General features: G+C 46.3%; 3 protein-coding genes and 1 pseudogene across 3 annotated transcripts; 2 read left to right on the top strand and 2 right to left on the bottom strand.

The window, feature by feature from the left end:
• Positions 1-2,130: 2,130 nt before the first annotated feature.
• Positions 2,131-10,028, bottom strand: LOC136498040 (very-long-chain 3-oxoacyl-CoA reductase 1-like). The gene is made up of 3 exons (XM_066493975.1): positions 9,286-10,028; positions 4,425-4,494; positions 2,131-2,613 (listed from the first exon to the last, which is right to left on the bottom strand). The coding sequence occupies exons 1-3, from the start codon at positions 9,936-9,938 to the stop codon at positions 2,356-2,358; spliced, it is 981 nt and encodes a 326-aa protein (XP_066350072.1). The 5' UTR covers positions 9,939-10,028; the 3' UTR covers positions 2,131-2,355.
• An 870-nt stretch (positions 10,029-10,898) lies between these two features.
• Positions 10,899-11,456, top strand: LOC136495896 (uncharacterized). The gene has a single exon (XM_066491691.1). The coding sequence runs from the start codon at positions 10,899-10,901 to the stop codon at positions 11,454-11,456; it is 558 nt and encodes a 185-aa protein (XP_066347788.1).
• A 1,865-nt stretch (positions 11,457-13,321) lies between these two features.
• LOC136495897 (uncharacterized) lies at positions 13,322-13,798 on the bottom strand. The gene has a single exon (XM_066491692.1). The coding sequence runs from the start codon at positions 13,796-13,798 to the stop codon at positions 13,322-13,324; it is 477 nt and encodes a 158-aa protein (XP_066347789.1).
• Positions 13,797-17,699, top strand: LOC136495898 (uncharacterized; annotated as a pseudogene).
• Positions 17,700-18,203: the final 504 nt, after the last annotated feature.

Consider the following 18,203-nt stretch of genomic DNA (forward strand, 5'->3'; position numbering starts at 1 on the left):
CAGGTGGATGCTAGAGCTGACCCTTATGTGTGGATTCCTCCTGGTGGGCTCAACGAGGATTCCTTTACGATGCGATCATAGTTTTTATTTATAACTCTCACTAAATGTTTTATGAATGAAAGTATTGCAATCTGTTGTCATAATTTACATATCAATGATTCATCGTGCCATGGCTAGATAATTATTTTCTGCTATAATTCTGATCATATGTTTATATTCCGCTATTCAATTAAATTGTTCATAACTCAGATAATATGATTATATTTCGCTGTTATAACAATAACTATTATACTCTGATGTGTATTAAAAGTGATGTAAGAAATGGTTAAATGATGTAAGCTTATTTCTCTCATTTGTGATCCTAATGGCGAAAATGTGGATTTTTGGGTTCTCCCCTAGGGTGTGCCCGATAGAACCGAGTAATTTAGTGTTCTCCCTCGAGTGCTTAGTGTCTAATGGAAGACAAGCACTCATGTGAGGCATTAGATTAGGCGGTTCTGCCACACATTGATGCAAGTTTTGATGAAGATGTGGGTTATGGAAGCGTGGGCGTCATCATCAGAGATAGCTCACGGGGTGTGTTAGTGGCTACACAGTTTTCTACCTCATGTTGTGGATGCGCCAATGACTGAGGCTTACGCTTTAAAGGAAGGATTGATACTAGCTCAGCACATAGGATGTAATCGGTTGATCATCCAGTCGGACTGTATGGAGGTGGTTGAGACCACGAAGGATGAAAGCTTCTCATGAACTTTTGCAGCTGATGTATATGATGAATGTGCTACGATATGGAGCGGTACCAAGCATTGCAGTAGGGACGCAAATCATGCGGCGCATGAGTTGGCAAAGGGAGCTATGGTAGAGAAACAAAATTGTATCTAGGACGATGAGCCCCCTAGTTTTATTCTCGCTTTTGCGATAAACTATCTAACTATTCTCAACGAATAAAATCCTTGCGAGGTTTGAAAAAAGGAGTATTTCTTGGGGCACCTTTCATAATTTTAACTACAATTTGCAAATTCAATTTTAGTTTATATATCATTTAGATGGAGCCCTCATCGAACCCCAAACAATTAAAAATGAACACCTAAAATGAGAAATAGATCAAACAAATTTCTTAAGTTTGCTTCTAAACAGCTTTTCTTGACCTGTTCGCTTGAACTTATCAGCCATGGTACAATATTTTTCTCTCACAATAAAACAGCATCAGCCGCCTTATCAGCAGCAGAAACCATAAGCCGAATAGCCTAGAATCAGCCTCTTAAAATACCCTCTACTTGTCTTTGAAGTACTAATTTATAGTACAGTAGGAGTATTTTATGTTAGCCTAGAGTCATACTTAATTTTTTTAAGAAAAAGGAAGAGATTCTATTAAATCGAGAGAGAAATTACATCTCCACTTATGTTCAAGTTTGTGCATAAGAAAGATACACTAGAGTAAACTTAGAGCCCCTAATAACATTTTACATCTTCAGTCCATGTCCTTGATGATTGTCTAGTCTAATATGTCAAAACTTAGTGGCCCAAATTACCACCATCAGAGCATCACCTCTAATCATCCACAGGGCTAGAGCTAGAGATTAATGGTTATTTGAGGCTAAGTATAACATTGATTTAATGGAGAAGTTAGGCTCATGAGGGGGGCTGCAGCCCCCAGTCCCTCCTATGGATCCGCCCCTAATCATCCACAACGACATATCCAAAACTTTGGAAATGCCACATGATCCAATACCATGGGAACTTCCTTTTAACAGTTTTGTTATTTTATCACCAAAACCCACTAGCTAGGGCGGGGAGATGAGCATTTAGTTGGGCATGCCTTTGCCTTAGCTTTGCAACGAAGCAAGAGGTATTTTAGCGGTGGCGATGGTGGCTTTGGATTACTTTACACGCTAGAGTTGTTGCTAGAGGGTAAATGGGTAAAAAGTTGCTTATATAGTGGAAAAATCTAGGCTACTATTGAGAAATGGGTTAGGTCGGGAGATAAAGTATTGTGTTACATTTACACAAGCTTGAATAGATTGGAAAAATAGAGAAGTGTTGTGAAATGTTCATGTTTACCCATGCCAATAGTCATGCAGATACACTTGATGATCTACCAAGTTGAATACAAGACGAAAGATTACCATATGGCCCATACCTAGATTATTTCTTCTATGACGCAAGATGGAATAACATTCTTACACCAACACACTACAATGTAAATGTATATGGAAGAAACCCCTCATTATAGAGGCTTAATAAAGGCATCAATTCCAGGACTTGCTAACTATGTGACCAATATTGAGGTCCTCGATACTACTACAGTGACATGCTATATAGATGGTATGAGTAATCTTGAGGCCCTCATTGTTGCTAATGTGTCTTCCTCTTGGCATCTTTGGCCCACCCCTTGGTGCGAACATCTAGTGCTACGTTGAGGATCATCTTGTCAGCGATGGGTTCAGGCACAAGGGAGAAGAGGAGCCACAATAGTGCATGTGTCCAGTATGGTGTGCACCGCGGTTCGTACCCGATGTAGCGAATAGCCGTGTGGGCATATGTATCGGGGGATGGCACAAAGAAGGAGGAAGTCTTGATGGATGCCATCTTCGTGGCCACTAACATTGGTACCTGCACATTGTATATGTATGTAACATGCATATCATAGAACATCATATCAAGACATGCTCAGTAGTTACTTGTGCATGGCAACAAAGTTCAAAAGACTTGAATTGACTTTGTGTTGCAGAAGTCATGTAACCCTCTAGCTAGCATGGCAGGCGGTGGCTACCAGAGCCATTGATGTCATGGTAGGGGCATTGTGTGGTAGTGTGCTTGCGGAGATGGCAAACCAATGACAATGAAGGTTGATTGCGGAGGTGAGTATGGAGCGATAGGCTGGGCATGTTGTGGTGGTCGGCGAAGGCTGATATACTTACGGACATTGGATACCGGTGCGACAATGATTAGGTTTGGAAGGTGGTTGGTACGACAACAACAACTAGCCATAGACGCTCTCGCATGGTAATGTCCAGTTCATTGTGGCAGTAGCACCTTTTTTCCTAGTGGGGCTAAGCGATGGCAATGGCGATGAGTATGGAAGATGATTCGGCGGGTGCGAGCATTTTTGTGGTGCTACAGTATTTCCTTTGGCGGTGTCTATGGTGGGCTAATGCCTACTAGTTTGGCTTTCATCCATGCACGCTGGAGTGACAACGACTAAACATGCATGTGTTGTGGTTGTGATGGTGACAACTAGCATATGGACACACATTGCTAGGTTGCCCATGATGAGTGCTTATGGCATTAACTTGGGCTTGTTTGAATGGCCATGTGTTGTGGCAATGGCGATGCTATTGGCTTGGTGTGACATCAAGGTTTGGTGGCCCGCTATGTTTGGCATTTCATGGGAGGGTGGCAGACCCAATGGTTCGGTGTTGTGGCGTCAGGTCATGCATGTTTGTGCCCTGGTTCGTGTAGCAACTTCCTCCTATTGGCAATAGGTTGTTACAACCACTTCTTTGATGTCTTGTCTCGCTATGCAATGACATGTTTGGTGTGCCAATGGTAGCTCTCGGCATGGCGGGGGTGCGAGGGTTTTTGAGGTGAGATGGTATGGTGGTTCTTGGACAAAGACTCTACTTCTTATTGAGGTTGGCAATGCTGACATATTTGGTTGCATGTACCTTGTTGGAGGCTTTGCCATGAGGCCACTCTCCTCCACTTATTGTGTGTGTGGGTGGGTGGGTAGGGAGGATTCAGTTGAAAAACTTGTGCTTGATTCTACGTTTTTCGTTGGCGACACTTATGGATAGCATTTTTCTTTTTAATACAATCACCACCGAACACCCCTCTCGCCCGAGCTTACTGTTGTGGCATGTGGGGGGGGGGGGGGGGGGTTTGCTATCAGTGTTTTGGTGGATACATTGGTAAATTTTGTTGTGTTGTCTTGATGTTGCTTCTTTCATGTGGGTGTCTTAATTTTTTATTTGTTATATATTGTTGTTGTTGTAAGTCTCCTTTCCCTGTTAATTTACACCCAAGTGATTTCTTATCTGTTGCTTTTTGAAAGAAAAATAATAAAATTCATGGCAACCTTGCTTGTCCTATAGTTTCACGCGTGCCTGCGCCGTTGTTCCATTGTTTTCTTGTGTGACGTATGACGACTGTCTTTCTTTGGTGCGGTCGAAAGGTTTCTGATGAGTTGTAATAAATAAAGGGTTTAATCTCCAGCTAAAGATGCATATCAACAACAGCTGGAAGTTGGAACCATCAGCTGAAACATGCGCCCGGACCCATCGCACTCCGGTACGAGTCTCACTCAGGACAGCATGAGTAAATCATGTTCTTATTCTTATACTGTTATATAGGAGGCTTCCCTTCTACTAAATACAATTAATTAGGAGAAATGTTTTTTCACAATAAAAAAGAATAGTTAATACCTGGCATTGCACGTCAATGCCTTTGCTCCTGTACTCGACATAGAGGCATCTTGAAAATTGGTCGATATAGCTGGTAAATCAAAGCCAAATAGTTACAAAACATTTGTTCAATGTTAATAATTAGGTAGTAAATCACAGCTGTTTAAAAATATGGAAAGTTTTTTCGCCTCATATTCGTGCATGAAGCAACACACATATATAAAGTATTTGGAGAGCCATCACATAAATATTCTCTATAGCTCTTGTGTCTCCAACGAACTCTCTAAGTTTTGTTCTCTATGCTCCAATGATTTAACATAATTTTTCTTGTATAAAGAAATTTATGAGAAACTATCTTGTATTGAATTTAGAGGGTGATGTAGCCTATCCATAAGTGAGAGCCAGGTGGGTAATTTTGGAGAGCGGAAGATATGGAGAATAGTTTAGATTTTAGAGTCTATGAGTTTGACTTTTAAAATAAAATAAAAAGTTACACAGAGAGTCTATTGAAGATGTTCTTAGAGACAATGCTACAGGAACAAACTTAAATGAACACCTTTTAGCTTAATTTCTCGAAAACATAGAGAGGGATAGCCAGTGGTAGGGCTGGTCGGTGTTTCCAGGTGTAGCAAATTTCCATGGAAGAATGGCAATGCACGACTACAAAAGTTGAAATATCCAAGTACCTCGTTGCAACTTGCAACGAATGAGTTTTGAATGTTTACGTTGTGTTGACCAGACTGTATCAAAAAATTGACTAAAAATTAAACAAATTTGAAATCTCATGAATAAAAAAAAACTTGGTGCTTCCATGTGATCATCCCAAAATTGTACTTTTTAGTGGCATGCATTTTGGCAACAGTCCCATTATATGACGATGAAGGTACAAACGAGCAACGTTTTGTTCATAGTTAGGAGCAGTGCTGCTGCTATTTTTTTTTTTAAAAAAGGTAGAATGTAAACATCAGTAAACACATAGCTACCATAAACCTTATTTGTGTATACCAAAATCGGTCCTTACGAAGCCACGTCGCCCGCTACTGTACAGCGCACTTTTTCTCCATCCCTCTCCCACCGTCTGTTGCCCAGCCGGTCAAAAAAAAAAAAGGCAGGGCTCGAACCTTCCGACCGCGCTGCCACCGCTCTAAACCCGAAAGGTGCCATTACAACTTCTATGGTTCTAAAAAATACCATTATAATTTATCTATTACGAAATATACCATTATAATTTTGCTGCTTCATAAAATATGCCTTGCTCTACATCTTGCGTGACTTTGGGCCCAGCTGCAGGGCGACACAATTTTCAATGGACCAAATTAACCTTAGTCTCCTTCTCTCTTCTTCCTCCTTCGCCCCTCTGCGGCTCCTTGTCCGTCCCTGGCCTCTGTGCTTACAGGCTCTATGCTCGCGGTTCCCTCCACAATTCCTCCTCTATGACTGTCATGACCCCACCGCACCTAACTCCCGAGGCAGAAACAGAATGCCTGGTGCTCAGATCGAGCACGCCCATATAAGGTCCGCCGGAGTTAGAGAAGAACATGTTGCCCCGTCGTCGTGCCTGCCTTCTCCAGCAGCAAGCTATGCCTACCCACCGCGCCACGTGCTTCATCGGCGAGCCCCACAAACAGCCTATTCGCTTGTTTGTTTCAGTCAGGGCTTATCAGTCAGCCAACAGTGTTTTTCTCTCACAACAAACCAGCACCAGCCGGGCTTATCAGCCCAGAAACCAACCATCAAACAGGCCGAAAAGGAGGGCCGCCACGCCTCGTACGATGTAATAACTGATGTAAATTACTGAACATGTATCAGCAAATAGTCCTATCACTAAAAGGTCATATTGGTTTCATGAATCTATTTCACTACTAAAGTAAGTTTTTATAGGGGCGGCTGAAGACCATTTGTAGAGACGGTTTTGCCAGCCGCTTCTATAATTTTCTCTCTCCAGAAATTACGATTTTGGGCACAAAAAGTAGCGAAAAAATAGCAAGTCGCGCCATTTTCGCGCACATTGCAGCTGTGGGGATTCAAACCCGTGACCTCCCCTTAGCGCATACCTTCCTCTACCACTGCACCTCACACTCCCTTGTTTCTATATTAGATTTTGGTTCCCCATGTATTATACTAAACTGAGTTTAAATTAATTGTTTGAGACCCTAAAAGATATCACATGAAAAAGTTGTCAACCACAAAGTTTCATAACTTTTCGAGCTCTACAACTTTTATTTTGGTAGTTTCTCCATCCGAGGTCGTTTATAAAATTTAAATTTCAAATTTAAGAAATTCAAACGTAGTTTTACTTGACAAGATAATTTCAAATTAAAAAGTTATCAACTACAAAGTTTCATAACTTTTCGAGATTTATAACTTTCATTTTGCTGTTCATCCATCCGAGGTCGTTTAATTAATTCAAATTTTAAATTTTAGAAACTCAAACGTAGTTTTCCTTGGCAAGATGATTTCAAATCAAAAAGTTGTCAACTACAAAGTTTTATAACTTTTCGAGATCTACAACTTTCGTTTCTGCTGCTTGTCCATCCGAGGTCATTTAAAAAATTCAATTTTCAATTTTTTAGAAATTCAAACGTAGTTTTACTTGACAAGATGATTTCAAATCAAAAAGTTGCCAGCCACAAAGTTTCATAACTTTTGAGATCTACAACTTTTATTTTGGTTATTTCTCCATCTGAGTCATTTATAAAATTTAAATTTCAAATGTTTAGAAATTCAAACGTAATTTCCTTACAAAATGAATTCAAATAAAAAAGATGTCAACTACCAAGTTCTATTACTTTCCGAGGGATATGTAAAATTTGCGAACATTGTTACTACCACTATGTTGAATGAACAAATAACCAAAATAAAAGTTGTAGATCTTAATGATTTCTATAACTTTTATATTCATGACTTTTTCAGCTGAAATTATTTAATGTTTCAAAATGACATTTGAAGTTATCATTTTCTGAAATTCAAAATTTAAATAGATAAAACACGGTCATATGAAAAGATGGACAAAATAATAGCTGCAAGGACACAATAAATTGATAGAGCACGATTTTAGAAAAATTTAAAAAAAATCATCAAATTTGAAGTTAGTATAAGGGAGAAAGACTAGTTACACGTTTTAGCCAGAAATTAAAAAAAGAAATTAGATTTCTTCGACAATTTTCTAAAATTAAATTTTAAACAACATTTTGAAGCAGTAAACGATTTCAAATGAAAAAGTTGTAAACAACAAAGTTTCATAACTTTTCGAGATCTACAACTTTTATTTTAATCATTTTTCATCCGTGGTCGTATGAAAAAATTCGAATTTTAGCGCTTAATTTTTACTATTCGGCGTCTATATGTACGAGCGGCTCAACCCTACAAATCCGATTTGTAGGCCTTACAAATCGGGCCATAACACCAGCAGCCCCTACAAATAGATTTGTAGATGCGGCTCGTTTGGACACTATTTGTAAGGGCGGCTTAATATAGAGCCGCCCGCCCCAAAAAAAGAGGCAGCGCTGCAAACTTTTTTTTAAAAGTAGTGTTTGTGCCACTCCGTAGTTTATTTCAAAACACAAACTTTTTTTAAGTAGTGTTTGTGTCACTCCGTCAATGGCGGACCCAGAATTTTAGAGTAGGGTATGCCCATGCCAAAAAAATATTTAGATGAACAACATAAAAAGTTCACAAGAGCCAAGACATTTAAATTTTGATTACCTCTGAACATAGCAAAGGCCAAAGGAATTTGAATTTTGATTACCTCTGAACGAAAAAATCAAATCGAGGTACTGGAGAGTCGAGCTCGTCGGCTCCTGCGGCTCGGGTCGTGCCGAGCGAGCAGCTCTGGCTCTGCAGCTGCCGGGGGGAGCGGGGCGACAGGGGGGACGGGGGGCACCGGCGCCGCGAGCGGCCGAGCGGGCGGGCGGCCTGGCAGCGGCGCAGCGCGATTCCGCATCCGTCGAACTCGAACGTTCCAAGCTGCTGGCTGCCCTACCCCTACGGTAGCCTCCTGATGGGTTTGGGAAGTGGGGAATTGGAGATTAGGGAGTGGGAAGGCCAGATGGGCCATTGTGCCGTCCGGTTAGGTGTGGCCTGTGGGCTGCTTTTCAGTTAGATGCGAATTACAGACAAAAAATAGTGAAGAGTCGTAATTTTAAGACCTTAACTATATTGTACATGTATATACCTTTAAGAACTACTAAAATTTTTATAAAAAATGTTGGGTATGCCCGGGAATACCCGGACATAACTGTAGGTCCGCCCATGCACTTCGTAGTTTATTTCAAAACCGATATCACTAGAGCTGAAACTTACTGATAGTTTTACCACTCTGAGCGACTAGAATTGATCAACTATATGATTTTGTAGACTTGCGTTGTGCATTTCTAGTAATTAATTATAAGATTATTTTTTCTTCTCTTTTTCCTATTACCTTGTTCGTGATTATCCATGCATGTTCGGGCCTTGTTTAGATTGCCTCAAAGTTCTAAGTTATTTCACTCTTTCTTCATCATATCAATTTTTGGACGCATGTATGGAGCATTAAATATAGGTAAAAAAAGTAACTAATTGCACAGTTTGGTTGTAAATCACGAGACGAATCTTTTGAGCCTAGTTAGTCCATGATCGAACAAAGTTTGTCAAATACAAACGAAACATGCTACAGTGTCCAGATTGCAAAAATTTACGATCTAAACAAGGCCTCGAAGTGAAATTTTTGCCTCATCTGTGTTCAGAAAGCAAGTTCAACCTCTCGATTTCTCCTTTCCGAGCAAAAAACTCTACATTTCTCCTGAAGAATTAACTATGTGAAGGTGCACAGATACGACTCAAAATTTCAAACAACTACAGAAGAAATTGAAGAGTTGATAGGCATAACGGTAGAGGCACTCACGCCTTGGTGGCGGCGTAGACTGTGTAGAGCGGGTCGGACGGCAGAATGGCGGAGGCGCCGGAGCCGATGTTCACCACCGCGCCCCGCCCGCGTCGCACCATGCCGGGGAGCACGGCATGCGTCACCCGCGTGACGGCGTCGACGTTGAGCCGTACCAGGTTCCGCACGAGCGCCTCGTCCACCTCGTGGAAGTAGCGCGCGTACGGGTAGCACGCGCCGGCGTTGTTCACGAGCACGCCGACGTCGAGCTCCGCGAGGAACTCCCCAAGCGCGTCCACCTTCGCGGCGAGGTCGTCGCCGGCGAAGTCGAGCACGAAGGTGCGGACCTGCGCGCCGGGGTGCCTGGCCCCGACCTCGGCCGAGACGGCGGCGAGCTTGTCGGGGCTGCGGCCCACGAGGACGAGCCCGAGGTCCGCCGCGGCCAGGCGGAACGCGAGCGCGCGGCCGATGCCGTCGGTGGCGCCCGTGACGACGGCCCACGTGCCGTAGCGCCGGCGCAGCGGCCTCGCGGGGCGCAGGAACGCCGCGTACAGCCACAGCGCCAGGCGCGCCGCGGCGCGCGCGCACAGCAGCAGCCCCAGCGTCGCGAGCGGCGCCAGCAGAGCCCACGCGGGCTGCGCGTCGTGCGCGCTCCACGCCGCTTGTCCGGCCATGGAAATGACGATGAGGTGGCCTGGCTGGTGCTTCCAGCTCCGCGGGGCGTGGTCTGGTCTCGCGGCGGGACCTGGCTGCTGCTGCTGCTGCAGATGCGCACGGTGTGAGCTCGTTGTTGCCTGCAGGTTCGAGGGGCTTGCAGATATAGCGCGGGAGTGAGGGTGTCTGTCTGCTCTCGCTGGGCGTTGGTGGTGCGCGGTTGCCGGGTGGGGTGGGGTTATGTTTGCTGATGGTGTGCCACCGGCCGGCATCACGCGCACGCGACCGTGGCTACTTCGGCCAGGGTAGTGACGAAATGACGATTCTTGGAAGGTCTATCATTTCACGCCTTCTTCCAAGTGCCGCCTGAGAGCTGAGGGATTTCAGTTGAGGAGCAAATTGAACGACATTGACGAGGTACAATATGGACAGAAAAATGTGTTCAGGTACAGGCAATCCCGAAACCCACATTATCAATGTCATGTGCGGGCGCATGTACACCAGGCGTCGGAGGGCCCGCGACGTACGCAGGGCTGCGGAACAAGCCGCACGCACGGGGAGTGCGCACGGTGACTCGCAGGGCCAGGCCACCACCAGTGGCTAAGTTAGGAAAGATAGCGTAGCTTTCTATTTTTAGTTCCTAAATTCCGGGAGCATTTAGCTCTGATCGGTTGAGGTCGGTGGCCATATATTCCTGTAACCGCACATTAGTTAAGCAAGAAAGATTATTATCCCATCCAATCTCTCTCTCTCTATATATATATGAAAGCCTACGGCAGAGGGGCAAAACCTCGCCGGAGAAGACGGACCGAGGCTACGATCTCCGTAGCCGAGGGCCAGCTACCCTAGGGCTCGACGCCCTTGACAACCTGGTATCACGATCCCAGCGATCCTCGCCGTCTCGCTCCACCTCGCCGACTTCTGCCGCCGCGCCAACCAACCCCTCGTCCCCATCCACCGCGTCCTCCTGCATCCACGCCATGGGTGATCAGGGCGACCTCAAGACCACCGTGGAGTCGCTCGCTGCAGCTATCACAGCCCTGCAGGCCACAGCGGAGGCCAACGCCAAGGCGATTGCTGCCTTGTCCTCCGATCGTTCGTCCTCCTCGGACACCAAGCCGGCCTCCGGCGAACACCACAACGACCGGCCGCCGAAGTTCCAGAAGATGGATTTCCCGCGCTATGATGGCAAGTCTGACCCTTTGATCTTTCTCAATCGCTGCGACTCCTATTTTCATCAGCAGCGAATCATGGAGGAAGAGAAGGTGTGGATGGCATCCTATAACCTGGAGGATGGCGCCCAGTTGTGGTACTACCAAGTCCAGCAGGACACGGGGACCCCTTCCTGGCGCCACTTCAAGGAGCTCCTCCATCTTCGCTACGGTCCGCCCCTCCGCTCCAACCTCCTCAGCGAGCTCGCCGCGTGCCACCGCACGGGGACCATGGAGGAGTACCAGGACCGGTTCCAGGCGCTGTTGCCTCGCGCCGGCCGCCTGGACGAAGTGCAGCGCGTCCAGCTGTTCACGGCGGGGCTCTAGCCTCCCTTGAACCACGACGTGGAGATTCACAACCCTCAGTCGCTGGCGACGGCCATGAGCCTCGCACGCAAGATCGAGCTGCGGAACAGCTACGTCGCGCCGGCCACGCGTGCGCCCCTACATGATCCTTAGCGCGATCGCCCTCTTTTTCCAGCACCAGCGGCGCGCCTCGCTCTGCCGGCACCCACGGCCGAGAAGACCGCGCCGGCCACGATCACGGTGGAAGGCTGGCCCGTCAAGCGGCTGACACAGGTGGAGCAGGAGGAGCGCCGCCTCCTTGGCCTATGCTACAACTGCGACGAGAAGTACGGCCGTGGGCACAACCGCGTCTGCAAGCGGTTGTTCCTCCTCGACAGCGTAGTGGAAGAAGATGACGCTGACGACGACGCAGCGGGAGATGCGACATCAAGCACGGAGACGCCGGTCTTCTCCTTGCACACGGTCGCGGGCGTGCCGATCTGCGACATGATGCAGATCAAGGTGTCGCTGGGCGCCACCACCCTCATCGCGCTCCCCGACAGTGGCTCCACCCACAACTTCATCGCCGAGGCGGAGACGCTGCGTACTGGGCTGCCTGTCCAGCCCCGCCCATGCCTCACAGCGACCGTGGCCAATGGCGAGAAGGTTGCCTGCCCCGGCGTGATCCGGAACACGCCGGTCACCATCGACAACACTGACTTCCACGTCGATCTATTTGTCATGCCACTTGCAGGGTACAATCTGGTTCTGGGAACTCAGTGGATGGCCACCTGGGACCGATCGTCTGGGACTTCGCTGAGTGCACCATGTCCTTCACGCGCCATGGGCGCGACTTCTGCTGGATGGGTGTGTCGACGCCTAGTGCGTCGGGGCTCTGCGCCGCGATGGCCAGCGAGTCCCTCCTCGATGAGCTGCTGGCCTCCTTCGGGGATGTCTTCGCTGAGCCCACGGGACTGCCCCCCAAGCGCGCCCGCGACCACGGCATCGTCCTCCAGCCGGGCGCGCCGCCAGTAGCAGTCCGCCCGTACCGGTACCCGGCGGCCCACAAAGATGAACTAGAGCGGCAGTGCGCTGCCATGATCGAGCAGGGCATCGTCCGCCGCAGCGACTCAGCGTTCTCCTCGCCGGTCATCCTTGTCAAGAAAGCGGACGGCTCATGGCGATTCTACGTCGACTATCGGACCCTGAACGCTCTCACCGTCAAGGATGCGTTCCCCATCCCCGTCGTTGACGAACTCCTCGATGAGCTCCACGGCGCGCGGTTCTTCTCCAAGCTGGACCTGCGGTCGGGGTATCATCAGGCGCGGTTCTTCTCCCAGTGACACCTTGATCTGCATCGTGTCGCAGATCGGCACGCCCGCGACCGCGTGCAAGGAGAAGACCGACGTCTCCGTGCTTGGTGTCGCATCCCCCGCTGCGTCGTCGTCGGCGTCATCTTCTTCCACTACGCTGTCGAGGAGGAACAACAGCTTGCAGACGCGGTTGTGCCCACGGCCGTACTTCTCATCGCAGTTGTAGCATAGGCCAAGGCGGCGGCGCTCCTCCTGCTCCACCTGTGTCAGCCGCTTGACGGGCCGACCTTCCACCGTGATCGTGGTCGGCGCGGTCTTCTCGGCCGTGGGTGCCGGCAGAGCGAGGCGCGCCGCTGGTGCTGGAAAAAGAGGGCGATCGCGCTGAGGATCGCGTAGGGGCGCACGCATGGCCGGCGCGACGTAGCTGTTCCGCAGCTCGATCTTGTGGGCAAGGCTCATGGCCGCCGCCAGCGACTGAGGGTTGTGGATCTCCACGTCGTGGCTCAAGGGAGGCTGGAGCCCTGCCGTGAACAACTGGATGCGCTGCACTTCGTCCAGGCGGCCAGCGCGAGGCAACAGCGCCTGGAACCGGTCCTAGTACTCCTCCACGGTCCCCGTGCGGTGGCACGCGGCGAGCTCGCTGAGGGGGTTGGAGCGGAGGGGCGGAACGTAGCGAAGATGGAGGAGCTCCTTGAAGTGGCGCCAGGAAGGGGTCCCCGTGTCCTGCTGGACTTGGTAGTACCACAACTGGGCGCCATCCTCCAGGTTATAGGATGCCATCCACACCTTCTCTTCCTCCATGATTCGCTGCTGATGAAAATAGGAGTCGCAGCGATTGAGAAAGATCAAAGGGTCAGACTTGCCATCATAGCGCGGGAAATCCATCTTCTGGAACTTCGGCGGCCGGTCGTTGTGGTGTTCGCCGGAGGCCGGCTTGGTGCCCGAGGATGACAAACGATCGGAGGACAAGGCAGCGATCGCCTTGGCGTTGGCCTCCGCTGTGGCCTGCAGGGCTGTGACAGCTGCAGCGAGCGACTCCACGGTGGTCTTGAGGTCGCCCTGATCACCCATGGCGTGGATGCAGGAGGACGCGGTGGATGGGGACGAGGGGTTGGTTGGCGCGGCGGCAGAAGTCGGCGAGGTGGAGCGAGACGGCGAGGATCGCTGGGATCGTGAAACCAGGTTGTCAAGGGCGTCGAGCCCTAGGGTAGCTGGCCCTCGGCTACGGAGATCGTAGCCTCGGTCCGTCTTCTTCGGCGAGGTTTTGCCCCTCTGCCGTAGGCTTTCATATATATATATATATATATAGAGAGAGAGAGAGAGAGAGAGATTGGATGGGATAATAATCTTTCTTGCTTAACCAATGTGCGGTTACAGGAATATATGGCCACCGACCTCAACCGATCAGAGCTAAATGCTCCCGGAATTTAGGAACTAAAAATAGAAAGCTACGCTATCTTTCCTAACTTAGCCACTGGTGGTGGCCTGGCCCTGAGAGTCACCGTGCGCGCTCCCCGCGCATGCGGCTTGTTCCGCAGCCCTACGTACGTCGCGGGCCCTCCGGCGCCTGGTGTACATGCGCCCGCACATGACAATATATCTTTTCAAACTATACTTACCATTCTCCTGTCTTGGTTTGTAGGTGATGTCATTATGAGCATGTTCATGAATGAACTGTATGGTTTCCAATTGGATAACCACCGTTGGTGCGATCCTCTTAGCATCATTAATGCAGATTTGTGCAATTTGATTTTCGTTAAAGTAAATATAGTTAATATAGTTATATACCAACTTTTTTCTTCTTTTTTTTTGAGGCTATTCCTTCTTCAGTTGTATATGATCACTACAGTACTACTGCTGCTTTTTAGCTCATACCAACACTAATATATGGCTGGATATTTTGATGAACTCGGATCATTGTTAAATCAAAACACACGAACTGTTATAGTTCTATTTGAAAATAGTAATCCTTTGCAACTGATTTGTATATTTTTTATTCATTCAGCACCTTGGGTTGAACATCCCTTGCAATCTTCTTGTAGTTCTCTAGATAACATAACTATTTTGGACATATGTAGAATACTTCTCTGTCCACAATTTAAATGTGATTGGAGCCTAGACCTGAAAGGTTATGCTTCCTTGTTTAGTTTGTGTATTCTGTTTGTATGCTGAATCAATTGTTCCCCTTGAATATCTCAGGTATCCACTAGAGCTCAGGAAAGACAAGCCTGATAAAAGCAAGGTGATTCCTAGCCATCCCATTAATCATGGTTGGTGAATCTAAAGATGTAGATAGAAATTCATTGTATCAAGTATTTTACAGAAATTTATTCTGGTATTTGAAAAAGCAAGACTAAGTTTACTGTACAGGCTCTAGCTGTTGAAAATGTGCATATGTTTTATATTTTGCTTAAAGCACGTGCTAAGTTTATTGCTGTTGAAAATGTGCATATTTAATGCTGGTTTCCATGCACAGGCAAGGAATATCAAAAGAAAAGAATCAACGAATGATGTAGAAGCTAATGTTATTGATAATGAGGGTGATGAGGTCATGGAGGACTTAGAACAAGCTATTGAAGGACAACCTGAAGTCAATGGAGTTTCAAATCAGTTGATCAAGAATCTGAATATCACTAAAGATGGCTCAAGCAGAAGTATTGATGTTCTCTCTGATTCAACAGCACAAGAAGCATCGTTGGAGGTTTATTTCGATCTTTACATTTGCATTTTAGTGACACTTCTGTTGCTCATTGACTTTTGGTACATCAGGCAGTGAAGCCCAGTGGTCGTATCAATGCATGCATGGCCGTAGGGAAAGATATGTTCTACTTGTATGGAGGAATGATGGAAGTGAAAGATAGAGAAATTACTCTTGATGATCTATATTCACGTAACCTTAGCAAACTTGATGAGTGGAAGTGTATCATATCGGTCAGTGAGAAACTGGATCTCTTTTTGCTATTTTAGTGTTAATTAACATTATTATATATTTCAATCGAAATACCAGACAAACAAATTAACTTCTCGTCATATTACAACCATTACTGTTTGTGGGGAAGTCATCATTACTATCCTTTTTATTCAGGCCTCAGAATCTGAATGGTTAGAAATTTCTGAGGAAGAGGATGATATGATGATGATGAGGCTGATGATGATGAAAATGAAGAGGGGGATGCTAGCCAGACAGATGAAGATGAAGAAGAGGTATGTACTAGTACTTTAGTTCTCGTACCCTGCTTCTGTGGATCCCAATTCGATCCTGGATTTGTACTGGACAAAATCTTGCTGTGGTAATCTGGGTTACAAATTATTATCAATAAGTCAGGTCTTAGATTTAACATCTTATAAAACATATTTTATCAGAATATTATTTGAAAGCAAAGGGATCTTATTTTCCATGTTCCGGCAATTTTGTCTGAAACCAAAACTTCTGGTACTTTCGAACCCGCTGTATTAGATTGAGTTTAGGTGTCTGTGCCTTGCTAAGATTGTGTAGCTAAAGAGCAATTCATCTACAGTATCTAACTGGACTTAAAAGTGTTGCATTCATGCATTTTTTCCATATGTCAAAACTAACAGTAGCTTCTAAAAATTAGATAAAAGGAGGTGGCTGTTGGTAGCAGAAATATTTGTGGTTAGGAATGCTCCTGTCCTAGACTCCTAGTTGACTTCTTATGAGTTAGTCCAGCTTGATACTTGGACATTCCGTAGGTGTGTCCTTTTCCATTAGTGACTACAGTTAGCATATGGTTATTTATCTGTGATCCTCACATGCCTGTGTAGTCTGATGAAGATTCTGTGAAGAACGTGTCCAGTGCTGTGTCTCTGCTGAAGGGTGAAAGTAAGACCATGTGTAGAAAAGAGAAGCGTGCTCGGATAGAACAAATCAGGGTCATCCTTGGCCTTTCTGATTCTCAAAGGACTCCAGTGGTAATGTTGTACTTAGTTTTGTTTATTTTGTCACTTTAAGATTTGTTGCTTTCCTTTTCATTAGCTGGCTCTTGTCCTTCATATCATCATATGTTTGTTCTCGAAGAAATCATGGCCAACCACTCGTTACCTGCAGTTAACAAAACCAAAACATTGTTTTACTTATATTTTCTTTGGTTTATTCTGAAAGCCTGGAGAATCACTGAGAGATTTCTACAAGAGGACAAATATGTACTGGCAAATGGCTGCCTATGAGCACACTCAACACACTGGAAAGGTTAGTTTCGGTCTCTTGAATTTCCATCATTAGTCAGTTACTATATCATCCTTAAGAAAATGTGTTGTATGTAATCCCGTACATCCAATGGCAGGAGCTCCGCAAAGATGGTTTTGATCTTGCCAAAACTCGATACAAGGAACTGAAGTCGACACTTGACGAGGTAACTGTGCTGTGCTATTTTCTCTGGTATGAAGCAAAGAATATTCGGAGCTGTAGTATATATTGGCTCACTTGTGCATTATGTTCAGCTGGCTGTGCTGGAGTCTGAGCAGAAGGCTGAGGAAGAGGCCAGTGCGTCAACTAGTTCCAAGAGGGACACCAAGAAACCCAAGCAGAAGAGCGCAGGAAGGTAGTTTTGGTTCTGAACGAGTGTTTAAGCGGAGCCAGCTTTAAACGAGTGTTGCAGTAAGAGGCAGCTTTAAACGAGTGTGCAAGCGGAAGACAGCTTTAAACTAGCATCCTGTTCGCTTGCTCGTAAACGATCGTAAATTTCTAGTCGGGAACAGTGTTTTTCTCTCACACCAAACTAGCCAGCAGTAAATAATCCACGATACGATACGGCCTCCCGAACAGGCTGTAGTATTGCAGGAAGAGGCCAGTGCATCAGCTAGTTCCAAGAGCAAAGAGGTGTAGAGGGACATCAAGAAACCCAAGCAGAAGAGTGCAGGAAGATAGTTTTTGCTCTGAACGAGTGTTTAAGCGTAAGACAGGTTTAAACGATTGTTCCAAATGCTCAAGTTTCTTTGAGGGTATTTCTATTTTCTTTTTGAACCCAAGTAGACAAAAAATTATATTTGTTTCTTAATAGTATGTATACTTATGTTGAAATTTGAATACGTGTGCAATCGGGACCGTCTGTTCTCCCACCGTTCAATTGAACGATCTTCTTCCTCCACACGGCATAGAGCTCTATTGCTTGCACGAAGTACATGTGCTTGCAAAAATATTGTTGAATCTGTGTTCGAGAAAGCAAGAATTACATGTGCTTGCAATATATTGTTGAATCTGTGTTCGAGAAAGCAAAAGATTTCTGTGTGTTCCGCCTGCCGTCTGTGAGATTTTGACATATACAACTTCGAGAAAGCAAAAGGTTTCTGTGTGCCTACCATCTGTAAGATTTTGACAATCTTGTTTCTTCCATCCATGGAACGTTGAGACAACAAAAGATTTCTGTGTGCTCTGCGTGCCATTTGTGATATTTCCACAACCAAGTTTTTTCAATGCATCGACATTCAACAACCGAAACCGCACCACCTGCCCACAGTT

The sequence above is a fragment of the Miscanthus floridulus genome, chromosome 12 (assembly GCF_019320115.1).
Source record: "Miscanthus floridulus cultivar M001 chromosome 12, ASM1932011v1, whole genome shotgun sequence".
Lineage (NCBI taxonomy): Eukaryota > Viridiplantae > Streptophyta > Magnoliopsida > Poales > Poaceae > Miscanthus > Miscanthus floridulus.

Bases quoted from the DNA above. Each gene is read 5' to 3' on its own strand.
- LOC136498040 (XM_066493975.1), bottom strand. From the start codon at position 9,938: ATGGCCGGACAAGCGGCGTGGAGCGCGCACGACGCGCAGCCCGCGTGG. The intron at 4,495-9,285 runs GTGAGTGCCTCT...TTGATTTACCAG, and splicing joins GTCTACGCCGCCACCAAGGC to CTATATCGACCAATTTTCAA. The intron at 2,614-4,424 runs GTATTAACTATT...TACAATGTGCAG, and splicing joins GCATTGACGTGCAATGCCAG to GTACCAATGTTAGTGGCCAC.
- LOC136495896 (XM_066491691.1), top strand. From the start codon at position 10,899: ATGGGTGATCAGGGCGACCTCAAGACCACCGTGGAGTCGCTCGCTGCA.
- LOC136495897 (XM_066491692.1), bottom strand. From the start codon at position 13,798: ATGGGTGATCAGGGCGACCTCAAGACCACCGTGGAGTCGCTCGCTGCA.